This window comes from Phaethon aethereus, assembly GCF_964289735.1.
Source record: "Phaethon aethereus genome assembly, chromosome: 21".
Lineage (NCBI taxonomy): Eukaryota > Metazoa > Chordata > Aves > Phaethontiformes > Phaethontidae > Phaethon > Phaethon aethereus.
In genome coordinates, this window is record NC_138597.1 from 8,592,076 (window position 1) to 8,609,827 (window position 17,752).

Sequence of the window (17,752 nt, forward strand, 5' to 3'; positions counted from 1 at the left end):
GCCGCCCTGCAGTAAGTCGGGGCTGCGCTACCGTCCTCCCAGCCCCTGTGCAGCGGCGGCCCCGGCCCGGCCCGGCCCGGCCCGCGGCGCGGCCCCGCGGGGCCAGGCCAGGCCGGGCCGGGCCGGCGGGGGCGCGGGGCCGTCGGCGGGCGGAGCCTGCCCCCTGCTGGGCGGGCGGGGGCTGCGCTCCCGCGGCCGCGCAGGGCTCCCGCCGCGGAGGCCCCGCTCCCGTCCCCGGCCGCGGGCAGCGGGAGCCCCGCCGCCTTCTCCGCGGCTGCCCGGGCCGCCTGCAAGCGGCGTGGCGCCGGCAGCGGCGGGAGCGCGCGCCGCGGGCAAGTTTTGCTCGGTCTTTACGGGGGAGAGGTGGGAGTCCCGGAGCGTGCGGCGGCCGGCCGGCGCTGCCGCGGCTGTCCGCCTCCCGAAAGCGCTCGCGCTGCCCCGCCGGAGCGGGGCTCGGCCCGGGGGAGCGCGGAGGGGCACGGGGAGCTGGTCCTGCCGGCGCTGTCCGCAGGCACGGCAGCCCCTGGGGCGGCTCTCGGGCGGGCGGTAGACGGCCGGGTCTGCCTGTGGCTGCGGCGCGGGCTGTTGCTCCGCGGGAGTTTCCCGAGCTCCGCCCGGAGGACAAGCCCCGAGCGGCGCTTGGGCCCCGCCGCCGAACCGGGCCGCGCCGCGGGGGCGGAGCGCGGGCACCTGCCGCCGGGCCGAGGCACGCGACCTCCCGGGCCGCGCGCTGCCGCCCGGCGGAGGAGGGCGGGGGGGGGACAACGACGTGCTGACGCGGCCACGGTGAGGAGCCGCGCGCGGTCGTGGCCCGCGAGCGGAGCTGGGCAGGCAGCGGGCGGCCCGGGGGGCCGCGGCTGGGCTCCGGCCGCAGAACGTCGGGCATGGCTGGCGGGGGCGGCGCCCGCGAGCCTTTGCAGTTCGTACCTGCTACCTGTTGAGCTGACGGTACGATTGCTGCCAGGGGAGAGGGCCCCGCGTGCTCCAGGAGGCTGGAAAACGTACGGGAGACATTGGATGTCACGTAGTTGTGATTCTCCTCTTTGCCAGCCACACAGACGCCCTCCCTGCCGTTGGTCTCCTCCTGCTGCTGGTGTTCTTGGGGAGGTTTTCACAAAGTGCCCTCCCAGCTGCACCTCTGAGCTCCCTCTCCACGCCCAGAACTGCCGCAGCCGCCATGTTGCGCGGTACCTGCGAGCAGCCTGCGACTATGAGGACGGGTTCGGTGCCAGTCGTTGCAGGGAACCGGCAAGCGCTCTGCCTGCCGATGCGAATAAGCCACTCTGGGCATGCTCTTCCTCCCCGCGAACTCTGCCATTTTGTCAGGAGGAACGAGGCCGCTGGGCTCCACTCACGTGTAACCCAGTCGTCACTGGATGTACTGCCATGGCTTCTCTTTGGTCTGGGGGTAGAGCGGCAAAGACAAGTGTGTGGGGTGTATGCGAACGCACACTAGTATGTGGATGCCTTGCCGCGTTACACTTCGTTGCACCTTGGATAAAGGGGACTCCTTTCTCACTGTAATATCTTCTGAGAAATGCATCCCTGGAGTGGGTAAATTCATTTTGGTTCAGGAAGTCCGTGTGAGGCCGAGGTATCCTTTAAACCATGTTCTACATGAACGACCACGTGAATGGGGCAGACAGCTGGCATGTGCTCTCTGCCCTTGCCTTCGGTCCGTCTCCCTTTCTGGGTTTGTTCTCCGGTGTAACGGCAAAGGTACGGGAGGTGGACAGTACCGTACTCGGAATGTCTCCGAAGCTCCAGGTTCTGTGGGTAGACAGGAGCTCTGAATGGGGATGAACTGCTCACCTGGAATGGTTCAGGTTGTGTCATCAGGGATCAGGTCCTCAGGCTGTGGGTGAGAGTAATCTACAGAATAATTCCGTGAAGATACACTCGTTCAGCTCTCTGATCGTCAGGCCAGTTTCGGCTTAGAGAAGCAGAGACTTAAATGCGTCAATCCCATCAGTTTAATCTTCCCCTCACTGTAACAAATACACTACGCTTATAGGAGGTAGGGAAAACAATGGGAAGATGTTGTGTAATTTGAAGGAGAGAGGCTGTTACCGTAAATACGACTTTATTGTCCGAGCCGAGTGAAATGCTGACACACATAGAGTAAAATAAAGGCAGAAAAAAAGAGCTCTCGGTAGCAATTACCACGCAAATCAAGTGACAGCCTCCCCTATTAGCTGAAGTAATTTGAGTTATTGGTTAAAATGTAAAATGCAAGTCTTTGCATATTTAACATGTCTCTCAATTTTTGTTTCTGATTCCCAGATCTATTATAAAGTTATTAAAGAAATTGAGCCAGGAGAAGAGCTCTTGGTGTATTTGAAGGAAGGTGGTTATTCACTTGGGAACATGGCGCCCAGCATGGAAGGTAAGGCCTCATTTTGCTAGATAGGACCTTTTTGCACCTCTTGCCAGCAAACCTAGGAACGTGGAGAACCTCAGTTAGTGCTGAACTGGGACAGAAACCTGATCCGGTACCTGCCCCTTCTGTAACTGTTAATATTTTATGCTTGTTTCTGCTCTTTCCCTGGTGAGAGTAGTTGTCTTAGTCAATGATAGCACGCAAGTTTTTATTAACCTCAAGGCACGCAACAGTGCTTCGCTTTGAGGAACACTGTGGTTTTGAATGTGATCGGAGGTGCCTTCTTAATTCCCAGGGTCACCATGTTTCTTTAGGTGTAATGGAAATGGGCCAGACCGTTCCAAGGCTTGCAAAATGCTGGTCTTTAGAGCGTTAGATTACATGGAAAAGGGGGACCCAGGCAGATGATGGAAGAGTCATCACTAGAATTATTATTGCTAGAATATAGACACCTCTGAAGCCCTGAAAGGATGCAGTGAAGGCCAAAAGAGTGACTATTTTTAAAAGAAAGGTCACATTTTTATTACTGCGATGTCTCTCCTGCCCTGCAGTGAGCTGGTATCGCAGGACAAGGTGCGTAGCTCAAATAGGCTCGCAGAGGAAGAACTTTCCTTAACTGCATATTGTGTGAGAAGCAACCCAAGAGACTAAGCTTGTTCACTTCTTCATCTATCAGCATAACCATTTTCCTTTAAATACCCACTGATAATTACTGAAGTTCAGTCAGCACACAGACTGTCTAAAAGACCGTGATGCTTTCCAGGTGAAGTGAGCGTTTTCTGGTAAGCTAGGGCAAGGAGCTGTGTGCTAAGATTTTTGGATTCTCTTCCTACACTAGGACGGTGCTATGTGAAATTCAAGAGGACATGTAAGAGAGGGATGGGAAAAGAGAAAGAAGACTCTGAATCCTTCTTCTCTTTTCCTGGTGCACAAAGATGGCTATAAAGTACTTACCTTTTTAGTAAGAAGCGTAGAGCTTTCCGCACTTAGACTGTTGAAAGCTTCGGGTTCTATTTTAGTTTCACAAAGGACAGAAACATTTGGTACTGAAGAGTAGGAATAGCCAGAATTCCTACAGCCAGATTACAGACTAATTCAGGGGTTTGGGAAGAAAGCGCAGACCGAGCCGAGGTGAGGCGTTGCAGGGCAGTTAGGAGGCGTCATTCCCCGGGGACAGGTTGCTGTTCACCTGCCCTTCGCAGGGTCCTCGCACGCTTCTCCGTAGCAGCTGTTGCTGGCTCTTGTCAGCGACAGGAGAGCAGGTTAGCAGGACACATGGCCTGAAATATTCTGGCAACCTGAGAGTGTTGCCAGGGTTTTTTTTTCCTTTGTTAGAGTGCTTTCCCCAACTATCATCTGAGACTCTGACTAACGTTTGGTATCCCACCTCTTTCACTGCAAGTGGCAGAGCCTGTCCATACAAACACTCCTGTGCAGTGGAAGTCCTCTCTTAAGAAAACTGGGAAAGATGTGCTACACCATTCCCAAAAATATTATAAAAACAAGGCAACAGTGCAGACATAGCTAGAGTAATCAAAAATTGTACAGATTCTTGTTTTAAAATGATTGTTTGCAAGTCCTTGAGATGAGTACAAAACCCTATCATGACAGAGTGTTGCAGAAAGCTAACCTCATGTGAAGTACATTGTGATCCTGAAATGAAATGAAAATCAGTCTGGACTTGCAAAGTTCTGCTCTGTTTTCTAGGGTTCTTAGTTTCCTTGGCACGTGGTGACAGTGAAAGTTAGAGAACAGTATAGAAGGTACATGAATTTTTTAAAGCCAAGAGGTTGTTAGGGAATATTACTTAGGTCTTTGTTCATTCATCGAATGTAGAGCCTGTTGCAGGTTGTGCGTTATTATTTGACGACTATTTCCTAGAAGTAAATTCTCATCTGCTAGTCATTTTTAAACTATCAGTTGGAAGTACTGTTCTACGTAACTAATCGCTGAAATTTGAGTTGTCTCACCTGGACATCCTGCAATATATTTCTTTTCTTTTACCTGTATATGGATATAATTTTCAGATTCAGATTCGCAGTGAAACTCCTTAAGAGTGTACGTACCATACGCACAATTAGTTTCAAGTATTTCTGAAAAAAATGGGCAGTTTGGGGATTAGTGCTGCTGAAAGCTCTTTTGCTGAAGGTCCATGAACAGGCAGTGTGGTAGCTACCGTCTCACTGAGGTGTCAGGTTTGGGATTCATTTCTCAGTGTTCTCCCAAAAAGAGTTAGTAATTTTCTGGAGACCAACACACAGAGGTCAATAATTTCTATATTCACGATGGTGGAGTAACACATACCTTTTTTTCTTCATGTCAGGGAGAAATCAGGAAGAAGACTCACCCCTCTTTCGCATTTCTGTTTCTAATGGGCTTCCATCTGAACAAGCAAAAAGTGCTCCTTGTTTTCCATCTTTGTCATTATGTAACATTTATCTGTATCTTCCTGGTAATGTCTAGTGCTTTTGCCACATAATTGCTTTCAAATTATAATAGGCCAACATTAAATATTTGACTTCTTAATACTTTTTACTTTCGGTAATGCTCTCTTCCTGCTGCCTCGCACCCTCATTTCGAATCTGAATTAACAAGAAAGAAAATGCAAAATTGTTCCACACAAAGATAATTATCATAAAAATCTTTTCTCCAAACCCCAGCCAAACACAGCAGACCCCTTATCACTGCAGGAATTTTGAGTAGGGCACTTGAACTCCTTTGAGATTCAAGTCTGGTAGATTAGCATGTAGATGCCACATAATTGTGTTCCCCTTGGTTTCTCTGAAAGCTATTAGGCACTGATTTATTTTTCTGTTACATTCCTGCTTTGTCCTGAGTGTTACTGATGGAACTTAAGATAGACACATATAACCATAGATTTGACAAACAAGACACAGAGAGCAGGCAGCAATTTTTTTGTAACTGGATTTTTCTGTTCTTTTTATCCCCTTCTCCCTGTAAGATACCGAAGTAGTAACCGTTTTTGAAGGGCAGTATTTTCATTTGTGGTGCTTAAAGAAAGAAGAAAACTTTAATGAGAACTTGTTTTGAAGGGCAAGATTTTTTTTTTTGGTGCTTAAAGAAGGAAAAAAAACCCAGCTTTAATGAACCTGAAGTCTACAAAGTGGGTGTCTGATATAAAGACACAAAATAGATATAGCAGGTCTTCTTAGTTCAGTCCTGAGCCTGCTTTGTTACTTAGGTCTCATTTTTGCAGGGTGATGGTCTGGCCCTTAGTCTACAGGTCAGTTCCTTTGTCTGCAGCGCTATTTACTGAGAACTCTGATCTCTCATCTTCTAACGTTCGGAAGCGGGAATGCCGCAGGAATGGGTGTGGGATATCGATACGATATAATCAGCTACTCTACCAGCCAGTCAGTTTGTCCTCTGTTGAACCTGTCCAAGCATCAAAATAGTATTTGCAACCAGTGGCAGCATGTATAGTGCGTGACTACAAGGCTTTTAATCGTACTTTTGTCAGTTCTCTACTACTTCTTTTCAAGAAGACTTTCTTTTTCCAAACACAAATATTCTGAAACATGTGCCTTTCTTTTCTTATCGTCCATCTTTTCTACCTATGAAAACGCTGTTGTGTTTGGTGATGGAAGAGGAACGTTGTTGTTACTGAAAGGTGAGCCTGTACAAAATAGACAGGGTTTTTTTCAGTTTAGTGACGTGCAAGGGCTAGAGCTGTAAAAGCTGTGTAGCTCTGAAAGTATACAAATACAAAAGCAAAAAAGGCACATGCCTCACTGAGCTGTCTTGTTTCTTACATTTCTTAATAAAATAGGGGGCAGCTCCTCAGCTTGTGTAAATGTAGCTATGCCAGCTTCTACCAACTGAGGATCAGGTTATATTGTGTGTGATTTGTGTGAGATCTGTGATTCTGCTGACAAAGGACAAGGAGAATTAGAAGCCAAATCGCTTCTCTAACAGCTATTACTGAGGCTATTAATGGATTTCATGTGTCTGTCTGTCTGTCTAGCTACTCTGTAATCTCATAGAAAGGACAAAAATAGGTTATTCCCATTGATAACAACAGAGAGTGCTATATCAGGTTGTATACTGTGGAAGGGGGTGCTTGCGAGTTGTCCATCTTTAGCCAGGTATGTAGTAAATCATTTTCCATGGCTAGTTTTCCAAACTCAAAGTGGTTTTCTGGTTCATAGAGGATAGTTTGGGTAAAATAAGATACAATTAATCATGTAAATCTCAAACTGAAGTAGGAAGAGTTTCATATGGATTTGCAGAAGGTAGTTTGATGCATTTTCTCTGAAGTCAAAAAAAGAAAAAACCTGTTTCCTCCATTCCAAGTTTTCAGGTCTGGGGGATTTCTAGTTTGAGCTTGAGAGATGCTGGAAATTTCGTAGGAGCTTCTTAAGAGGTGAAGGTACCGGGGAGTTCCCAGTCCGGAGGGCTTTCAGTCGCTTCTACAAAAAAGCCGCCGCATGTTGAGCCATCACTGTATTTAGAAAAGAGTGAAGAGGGGAAACATTGGATTTGCAGGGTGAATTCTGAGGTAGACGAACACCTTGCCAGAGCAGTTCCACGTTGTCTGGAGTTAGCGAGGGGTTTATCCTGTTACTGCACAGTTCAGTGGGCTGCATGAGTCAAATGAACTTCTATCCCACGCACGTCTCCAGGAGTCAAAAACAGAACAAAAGTGAGGTCATGTTTATTAGTGCCAGTGACACTTTTGAGTACAGCTTGACGTCTGAGACTATGAAAGCTGAACGTTGTAGCAGGTCAACGCTTGTTTCAGAGCTAACGTGAATTCATTAATAAGGAGAAGAGATGGCATGATGAGATTATTGCCTCAGCCCATGCATTGCGTGCGTTCAGGACACTTGATGCTGTCAGGCTTGTCTCTTCTCACCCGAGTTATGGACGTGTAGAGGGTGAAAAGGTACCTAAACAGACCTAATCACAGCCCTTGCCTCTCCCCCCACCTTGCTGCTTTCACACAAAGAATGTTTTCGGTCCATAAACACGTGTAGATTAAATCTTAAATTTTGCTAGGTAACATTGTATGCTTCATGCTGTTGTTCCAAGTAAAATGCAATAATGAGACACATCATGATACTACCATTCTTCCCCCCTTCAAAAAAAAAAAGTAGTTTGGATTATTTTCATATATTGGTTATACACAGTCTCTCGATAGTGCTAAGTAGTTTTTTACATCCTGATCTCCAGGTTTCCCTCCTCAGGGACACGAGACACATATTGGTGCTGTTCTACGAAATGCTGGTAAACAGAATTTCTCTAAGGAGTAGAGCAGGGCCTGATCCACTTCATTGTGAGGCTGCTGATGGAAATTTCGGAGTATACGATCTGTCAAAACTAGTTGAAATGGCAAAAATAGGGGTATTTTCTTCCCGTAGGTCTCAAAATCAGTCAAAATCCCTTTCCCCCTGAAAGGAAAACGTTGACCTGCTGGATTTTGTTTCTCTTTCCATCCCTCTCTCCTGCAGTTCAGGAAATCCTGTAGCATCTCCGTATTGTATTCATTCCTTGTGTAAACGGGGTATGGTACCACTGGACATGCTGCTTGGATAAACAGCAAGGCTTCGCTGATTGTGTCTCAGTGATATTTTCTTGTTTAGCTGTGTTTGACTTTTTCCAGTTCGTGGGCGTGTCGATACTTTCCGTGTAGGTGTGGACCACTTTGGGTTTCATCCTCCTACATAGATTGCTGCAGCAGCTTATGGGATTTTGTCTTAGTCACCGCAGAAGCAAGTCGCAGGCTCCCCGGCGTGCAGGGGCACAGGTCGAAAACCACAGCCTGAGTTTAAATAGGCTGTATTGAGAGAGGCGGAGAAAGGAGATTATTGCCCAAGTGCAGGCGGGGAAGCAGTCAGTGGTCTCTGGGTGCAACGCTGCCTGTGTTTGTATTTGCGTCGCACTTTTAACAAAATTAACCCCGATTTATTTAAAACACTATTTCAATCCTTAAAGCGCAGCCTAAGTGGTTGCAACTGTGCAAAGCTTAGGGTGGACAAGTGCATGGGGTGCTTCAAACCAAGGGTTTGCTGAAAGGTTGCAGATGTTGAAGAGGGCTTCAGGCAGAGAAGCAGCCACAAAGAGGCGAGTGCCACCCGCACCTTACCCCGTCGTCCCCTTCCCCACAGAGCAGCAGCGCTCGGGGATGGATCAGCTCCATCACGACACTGGCTTTTGGCTGCATCTCTTAGAACAGTTCCACTCTTCCCTCTGAGCTAACGCATTTTACCACAAGCTTTCCTTTTGGAAGTCAAGCTATCAGAAGAAGAGAATAAAACTTAATACGAAACAGAGTCCCGGCGTCCAGAGGAAGAGGGTAGAGGAGGACAGGGAAATGCGGCACCAGTGACTAAGCGGTGGCTGGAAAGCTTCTGTTTCAAGCTGGCTGCTGGGTGGAGAAACCCGGAGCGATCCCGACTCCCTCACAGAGGTCGTTCTCCTGGAAAATTTACAGCTCTGAGCTGATTGTTTGGCTTGGCACCATGGTCAGGATGCTGCCTTGTAAACTTAATAATAGCTGCCCTCTTTTTAATTTGTTTGACCTTGACTACAATAATTTATTATGTGCATTAGATCTTTTTTTTTTAAACAAAAAATGAAGAAAAAACCCAGCACAACAAAGAATTTGGCTCCCTTTTCTTTATTCTGTAGTGCTCTGATTTTGAACTCCTCGGATTTGATGGCGCACTGTGCTTCTGCAGTTATGAGGGACAAGTTAAGAGAGTAACATTAGAAAGACATTTTCTTAGAAAGGAGCTTCTCCAGGTTTGTGCTGTGGCAATTTGCTTTTCCCAGGGTCTGTCTTTACAAGTAGGATTTGTTCCTTTTCTCCCTGGCAGCCCCTTTTGAGGACGAGCTCATTCATAGTGTCAAAAAACGTCATTGCAAACAAACATAATACTCCAGAAGCAGCCCCAGTATTTTGTGTATCTGCTAATTCCTGTAGGTCTCTACATCTCAGCAGAGGCTGGGACAAAGAAAACAAGATCTCTCTTGGTTGTGTGATTTTTAAAATTTTTTTTTTTTCTTAAAGCTTAAAGTGAAAGCAGTCTGCTGGCACAGCCTACCTTGGTTTCTCTCTCTTGTCACTTGTAAAGTTCCCTTCGTTCGTTCGTTTGCTAGATCCTCACAGAATATTACATTTGCTTTGCTAGCCCAGTGTTGGGTAAAATAATTAGAATTGTTTGAACGTCCTGATCCACAAGTCAAAGTCATCTTCTCTGTCTGTTGCAGAAGAGCACACGTTTCGCTGCGAGGACTGCGATGAACTTTTTCAGTCCAAGCTCGACCTGCGGCGACACAAGAAGTACGCCTGCAACGCTGTCAGCTCCCTGTACGAGACCCTGAATGACGAGATCAAGCAAGAAGGTCTTGGAGATGGACAGGTCTATGAGTGCAAAGACTGTGAGAGGATGTTCCCCAATAAATACAGGTACCGGAAAATTGCCAGATGCTCCCCTGGCCTGCCCCAAGCCGTTACTCCTGCACAGTCCTGTCTGGTGACGGGGAGCGTGGGACCAAGGTGGGAGCTGGGTGGCTCAGGCCGGCTACGGGAGCATACCTTTCCTTTCTCCTTAGGGCTCAGGAAAGTCGTTTTTAGGATCCTTCAGTGTCATTAGCTATCGGACAGCATTTTATTTCACCTTGATTTCACAGCCTGTGGTGCTTTTCCTTACCCATTGGTAGAAGCGCCCACAGATTATTGGCAATGTAAAGTTTAAACGGTTGTTTTCTGAATCCCCTGTGACTTTCTCAGGGCTATGACAGAGGGGTTGATAGAGCCGGGTAGTATCTTTGCAGCAGCTGCTCCCATGTGGTCTGGTTCTGAGGGGAAACGGTGGTCTTAAGTTCTGCCAATACCTGCATGAAGACCTTTCTTATATATGTAGTTCTTGGTCAGTTGATATCAGTGGATTTAAAGAGGCGTTGTTATACTAAGAACTCTTAACATGGTCACAAGGTCCTAGTTGATGTTGCAGAAGCAATTAAAAAAATTGTATTCCAACCAAATTTTGGGATTTAATTTCTTTTAAAAAGAAAACATTCAGGAAAATGTCGTGTTCACTAAGAATTTTTGTAATAGAAATGTGAAAAGGAAAAAAAGAAGATAGGATATTCTCCGTCTTATGTTTTTATTTGCAATAATTATTCAATTCTTGTTAAGAGAAAACTCTAAACAAGAATGAAACATTTTTTTACAAGGAAAAATTCTCTGTCCCAATAAGTTTTAACTGAAGATTTCCATCTTTCAAGCATAATGTGGTGGTAATCAAATGCAGCTTTAAAGCAGAGATCTTTGCGATTTCTGATTCATTTGCAGTGAGGGAGTCAGATGGTTAAATATTAGGAGCCCATTTTAAGAAGTTGAGGGTTTCTTAAAAATCATTTTAGGGTTGTGTTTATTTGCATCCTGAGCCTTTAACTCCTGGGCTGTTATTTTCAAGGTTTTCTCCACAGCATGAGGACTAGACTTTTATCTGTTTACCAGAGGCTGAAGTTCTCACCTACTTATTTCAGCTGACTTGTCAGGTGAACAAACACCAGGAACAGTAAGACTTGTTATAAAATTATGAGAACTGGCAATCCTCTGTCATGTAGTATATAGGTGGAGCAAAACCGTGAGCTTGAAGCCAATATAAGGCCCATTTCATTTCAGTTAAAAATTTAAAAAGATGCTGTTCACCATCATCAGTCATTTTGAACTTATTTATGTTGTTACTTTCAGGTCTTTGATCTAGGTGAGTAAGCGAAGGAAAAAACCTTACTTTAGAAAATGTAGAGGAAGCTGAAACGTAAAGAACGTTCCCCTAGTTTATCTGTATGGAAACGAGCTTGGCTCTTGGCTGTGTTGTGAGCGTTTTAAAAGTTGGTAATCCGTACCGTCTGCCGGTGATATCTGTACAGCGCTTCTGTTAGCACAGTGTGATGTCTTTATTCCTCACCTGGTGTTTCTACCTTGGCTACTTATGATTAGAGGAGGCGGCTGGGAGGCTGCAATTCTCTTAATTTTTCTACCTGACAAGAAAGGGAGAACTCCCTTTAAATGATTTAAGTATGACAATTTTTAGTAGAAATTCCAGTTCTTTTATCTCTCTAGCTGTGTTAGAAACCTTCTGCTCTTTAGCTTCCAGCACTCTGTGCTTCTTATGTTGATTTAGGAAATACCCTTTTGAAATGTGTATGTCGTCTCCTGGTGGTACCATTTGTGCATTTCCTGGCACACTGTGTCCATTTTGCAGGGGTTAAGAGAAGCAGAAAGATTTTAAGTCCCTTTTTCCCTTTAGTGATTACTTATCCCTGTGGGTTGGATGTTCAGAGTCGTCTGGTGAAGCTACTTCTAGGTATTCAAATGATGTGGCTGAGTTGAGGTCCCAGTTGCCCTTGATTTCTTGGGAGACGTGGGTAAGACAGACCTTGAGTCAGCGTTGGACTTGACTCACCTCGGGGCACATCGCCACCGCGAGCAGTGCTGGAAGCAGAGCAGAGGGCTCCCAGTGCAAGCACCGCTTTTAAGTGTGGGTAGGTAAAAGGGACGAACAAATGACTTGCTCAAAGTCAGATCGAAAACCTTTGGAAGGGCCAAGGACAGAACACCGATTTTACAAGCCCTGTCCCGCTTTATTTTCAGGACTTCCTCCTGTTTTGATGCTTCAGCATCATCACTCCTAACCGTTACTTTACAGACCTTGTAATTAAGCAGGAAACGTGGCAGCACATTTACCGGTCACCAGTGTGCTCAATACAAACATCTCAAGCTTGAGGCAAAAGTCCACGCGTGTGCTCGCGTGAATTTCCAATTTTTGAGAGCCCCTAGGTGCCTTTTCAACGTATTTCTGGCTGAACTCAGGTGGAGATACTCCAAGTCACTAGCCACAGGCCTAAGTGCTCGAAAAATGTTTGGAGCTGTGATGGGGGCTCCTGGGCTCAGTGGCTGCCTTGCCTTTTAGACCATTGATTCCAAAGATTTGGGTTGGGGGCGTTTTAAGCATGTAAAATTAAGGCCTTTTTTTGACAGGGGAAAGATAGAGTCAGCGACATCACCATTCAGTGTACTACATGCTGACGGATTTAGTGGAGCTGGGAGAGAATGTCCACATCTATTCCTCCCCCATCAATCTGCTGCATTTTATGTGCTGAGAAAGCCACTAAAACACAGAATATATCCAGTCAGCGTACCTAGATGGTCTTATAATTTTTCAGAAGTTAATACAGATCAAATCAAGAGTGCCACTGGGGAACTGAAATTGAGCATTTAGCAGCTGCCTAAATAAATAAATGTTTTGCTAATCCCAGTAGGTACTTGCCTCTAAACAGCATATTAGTTTGTCCATATTTGCTCTAAATAAACTCATAAATCACAGTTAACAGGAGCGTATTTTTGTATATGTATATGAAAGGTATATATTTCTTTGTACGTGTAAAAAAATTTGTAGTGTTAAGAACACCATTTCTTTAGCAAAATAAATATTGCTTCTTCAAAATTAGTGGATTGGCAGTTTATAAGGGGCATGTTCATGAATATTAACTATCTGACTTGAAGAGGAGGTTCTTCGAGGGAGTAGCAGGCTGGTGGCTGCTTAGATTCATAGGTAGAGTCGCCAGGCAGTTGCAGTCCCACCAAGCCCACTGGTGATGAAACCACCTTCTACACGGTTGCCCTTGTTCGTGTGCCAGCAAATGCCCTCAGGGCACAAAGATTTCAGTGCAGGTCAACCGTCAGTGCAAGTAGTCTTTAGCCCAGGAATTTCGAAGGGCCACCCCAGCCAGCGTCAGGTCTGTTCTGCTGCTGGTGCCAGGGTCCCTGACGGCGTACAGTCCCGTGGGGGATGCAGGTCCCCGTGGGCACCTGGAGACAGTGAGAACAGGATGCTCCTGAGGACGATGTCAAGGCTGAGTTGATTCCTAGGTTTCCAAGTCCCTCAGGCTCTGTGGAAATGCCAGGATGTTACCTGCTGCGAAGCTGTCCTGTAGCATTTAATGAAGACTGGCAGGATTTTCCAGTAGTGTTTAGTTTTAATGTTCCTATAAAAAATACAGCCATGCTTTAAAGTTCCATAGGAATGGTTTCCTATCGATCTGTAGGGGATTTCAGGCAGTAGCAGATTTCGCAGCAGTTTGTCCTTCATCAGAATTCACAGTAAGGAGGAGTATTTGTAACTCCCAGTGAACCGCGCTGAAGGCAGCAAAGGACTCAAATTTTCTTCCTTTGTGTCTCAGGGCTGGCCTGAGAAGTGCAGGATTTCCAGCCTGCTTAGTACGTTTTACAGCACTCGGTCTTCAAAGGAATGGTTTCCCAGGCGCCGTACCTGCCCCGCTGCCCCCGACGGTGGCTTCCCTTGACTGTCGCAGCTGGTTCGGTGGCCCAGCAGAGCGCTGCGTGCTGATGCGCAGGGACAGTGCTTTGGCAGAGGGGGAGCGGAGCACCCTATGCGTTTCTCTGAAAAGCCATCCCTGCCGTGGCCCTGTTCCAGCCGCCACTTCGCTTTGCCATCATCCTCCTGGTTTGGGAGAGGCTGCCAGTTGGCACAAGTTGAAATTGCCGAGTTAAGTAATAAAAGATGTCTGACATTGAGAAGTGAAATGTGTTTGCACCTTATCATGTTTCTTTCCAAAGTTAAGTTGCTGTGTTCTGGGAAGCTGTGGGCTTTGTGCCCACGAAAACGGCAACGTGATAGTCTCAGCAGCAACAGCTAATATCTTGTCTTTCCCTGCGGGGATGCCATAGAAGTCTTGGTCACAAAGCGCTCATTTTCCCCTTCAGGAACCTGCAGGGTCAGGTCTGGTTTTACCTTCCTTTTCCCAGTTGTAAATGGACTAAGGTATTTAATAAGAAATAGCAGCGACATTTTGAGGCAGAATAGGGCATCTGTGAAATAAATGCCAAAAAAAGAAATGGTATTTGCGTGTCGCTGCACCTCTCACGGTCCATGTGCTGCATGCCTCCTTCTCACAAAGGCTTTGGCAGTAGCGCTCTGTGGCAGCAGTTAGTTCTGGAAACCCCCCGGACCCCGCGGGCTCGCAGCCTGTTTCCCTCTCGCCATCTCTAACCATCCCTTTCGGTTTCAAACCTCCCTGACACGGAGCAGTTCTGTAACGCTGTATGCCTTGACAGTAGGTGCCCGGTTCAGGTGGGTGCTCGGAGCCGGGCTCGCTTCGCGGCCTGCCGGGCTGTGGGCTGCCGCCTGCCATGGAGGTCAGCCTGTCTCTCTTTCCCAGCCTGGAGCAGCACATGGTAATCCACACCGAGGAGAGGGAGTACAAGTGCGACCAGTGTCCCAAGGCTTTCAACTGGAAATCCAACTTGATTCGTCACCAAATGTCTCACGACAGTGGGAAACGGTTTGAATGTGAAAACTGTGTTAAGGTACGGTGCAGGCCACGGTAACTGTGGCAGCTTTGCCCGGGAGAGGGTGCTGGGAGCTGCGGCAAGGGGTCCAGAGGATGGGCGACCCATGCCGGTGCGGTTCGGTGGCCCGGCCGCGGTGTGGAGCGTGGTAACACAAGGAGAGCGGTGTGCTCAGCTGGCCCTGGCACATCAGCTTGGATGTGGAGCCCAGCCTTGCCCCGAGCAGCTCGCCTTTGGCCTTTTCCCGGGGTGACCAGTGAGTGTTGTGCAGGGCAGATGTGGGTAAGCAAACGGCTGTTAAAACTGTGAGCGCCGCACGCGTCGGAGAGCGTGCCAGCGGCCTGGCAGGACACGGCTCAGCCCTGCTCGGTTCGTTATCTGTTTGTGGCGGGAGGTGAATATCCTGCACTCCTGGCACCAGGAGCGGTGCTGACAAAACCCAGAAAAAATAGTCAAGCATTTCACGTACGCGCTCTTCGCGCTGCTGCGTTGTTTCCCCTCCCTCAAGGCGTTTTCTCTTTCAGGTGTTTACCGACCCCAGCAACCTCCAGCGGCACATCCGTTCCCAGCACGTTGGCGCGCGGGCCCATGCCTGCCCGGACTGCGGCAAAACCTTTGCCACCTCGTCTGGCCTCAAACAACACAAGCACATTCACAGCACTGTCAAACCTTTCATATGTAAGTTGTCACGGCCATCACAGAGCTCTGGCTTTTGCTATAATTGCACGTATCCTGCGGGGCCCCCCAGTACTAGCTGTCCCTCTGCGAGCAGCCGCCGTAATTTTATAGGTCAGAGCACAAGATGAAATTCCGCAGCGGTTCTTTTTTTTTTTTTTTTTTTTGCATGCTCCCTGTTTTTTCAGTAAACATTCGTGGCAGTTTTTGACTTTCTTGACAAGTTAAAAGCTGAGTCTCTCAGCAGTCCTAGCGATGCCATTTTCTCATATCTTTTCTTTCTCTCGTCTTTTTTTCCTTAATAATTTTTGAACGTTCATGTTGGTGACATAAAGAAATAGCTGACATGGCCTGATCGAAATGTTTTTCAGGGGTGCCTCAAATCCCGTAGCCGTTGTAAAGAATTTGGAATAGTCACAGAAACGAGAAGAAGGTGTTTTTCAAAAAGAGTTCTTTCCTTCTTTATTTATTGCATGTTTCATCTAGATAATGCTTGGAAGCCAAATAAATAGCAGATTAACTGTGTCCTTAGTGCTCTCTTTAGTGGAATATTTCCAAAAGGGCATTTTCCCTTGAGAGCCATTCATCTCATTACTTGTCATTCTCAGGGTTGTATATTTTTTTAATTGACACAGCACCTATTGGATTTTGATAACTGTGCAGAAAAGTGGATTGTGTCACAACAAAGCTATAGAAACTTTAGGGACTACTTCCTGACACTCTTCAGAAAGCGTAGTTCAAGCACAGAGCGGGATCTGTGTTTGATTCCAGGCTTTGATGTTACGGTAGGGAAGCCACTGAACCCACTTCTGCCTTTTTTTCCCTGTTGGTATAATGGGAACAGTATGCAAGAGTATCCTGGGAGACTCGTTTCATTAATGTGTTCTGAGATAATCAGATGGGTGTCAGTGGAGGAAGAAAAAATACTCTTACTGCTCATTTTGATGCAATCTTTCATTTGATGACGGGCACATGAAAGAGATAATTTGAATCTCATAGTATAGCTGCAGTGAGATGAATGATTTCTCCTCATAATCTCCTCACTCTCACCTCATAAGAATTAGGGAGTTGTCAGTCTAAATCAGTGTGTGAAACGGCTTGAGACTGATTCTGCCCTAGTTCAGATGTGCCAGGTGGAGTCACATACGTGAATATGGAATCCATTAGCAACTTTAGGGGAGACATGAGGCAGGATTCGCTGGAAAGTTTTTCTTTCCTGTTCAGTGGAAGAAGAGGGTATTAAAGGGGAACATGTGTTTGTTTGCTTTTTACAATATCATACCTGGTGCTAAAAAAATCCTGCAAAACAGTAATTTTCTAACCACAGAACACAGAGCTGCAAGAGAGGACATTAACGCAAAGTTACTGAATCATTGTTTAACTGGAGACCTAAACAAAAAATTTCCAGTTTTCCGTATTTTAGGATGATGATGATGTGAGCTGTCGTACCTATAGCACTTTTCTTTAGGGAATTTTGCGCAGCATCGTATATAAATCTAGCAACTCTTCCTGGGGTGGAAAACGGAAAAAAGGAGCCTGATTCCCTTGGAAGAGTTTGCTTTGGTTATCCTTAGCCTTCTCATAAAGTTTAGCCGTATGACAACAATATAACTTCCTTTTTGCAATATTGGGAAGGCACACAGTAAAAATAATGCCAGTGGCACAAAGGCAGTGTTGAGCCGGTGAAAACCGATGGAAAGTGCGTCCAGTTGTGATAGAATCTGCTTAAGCAGATTAGCTGTTTTTTATAAACTTGTGTCTATCTTCTAAACCACAATATAGCATCCCTTGGCCCAGGGCAAGGGAGATGGTTAAAATTAGAAAGGGGTAATTTTGGTCTGGAAAGAAAAACATACAAACATCTTTTAAAGAAATCCATCCAAATGTGACATATCTTCAGATGTTAGTAATTGAGAGGGCGTTTCCTCGTGGTATCCTTTACACGTGGAAGTATTTGCACCTGCCTGTTCATTTGGACACACACGGTCACTCTCGCAACCCTAAAGTTGCTGGCTTTGCGTGGAAACGCAGGCCAAGGAGAATACTCACCTGTTCTAGAACCAAGGGTCAAGCAGTTAAAGTAGCATCTTAAAAATAAAGTAATAACAGGCAGCAGTGAACCGGCTGTCCCGACTTCAGCTTGGCAGCGCGGGAGTGCGGCGCTCGCAGCCCTCTGCGACTGTCCGCACATCTCTTGCGACAGCGAAGCACAGAGCAGCCCACAGGGACAGGGCGAGTCTGTGGGATAACTTGGGTGTTAGGCGGATGCTGACACCTTCCTCTGCTTAAATTTCTATAGAAACCGAGATAGTGGTGTTCAATATTAGCTGTACAGAAAAGAAATGGAGCAG

At 46.8% G+C, this 17,752-nt stretch overlaps 1 protein-coding gene across 2 annotated transcripts in view; it reads left to right on the forward strand.

Moving 5' to 3' along the window:
• Positions 1–17,752, forward strand: part of PRDM16 (PR/SET domain 16) — a gene marked incomplete at both ends in the record, with an annotated part of 337,348 nt that overhangs the window by 293,480 nt on the left and 26,116 nt on the right. For both annotated transcript variants that reach the window (XM_082009472.1, XM_082009473.1), the window contains 4 exons: positions 2,284–2,386; positions 9,614–9,812; positions 14,597–14,744; positions 15,251–15,404. In XM_082009472.1, coding sequence (XP_081865598.1) covers positions 2,284–2,386; positions 9,614–9,812; positions 14,597–14,744; positions 15,251–15,404 — 604 coding nt within the window. The remainder of the gene's footprint in view (positions 1–2,283; positions 2,387–9,613; positions 9,813–14,596; positions 14,745–15,250; positions 15,405–17,752) is intronic.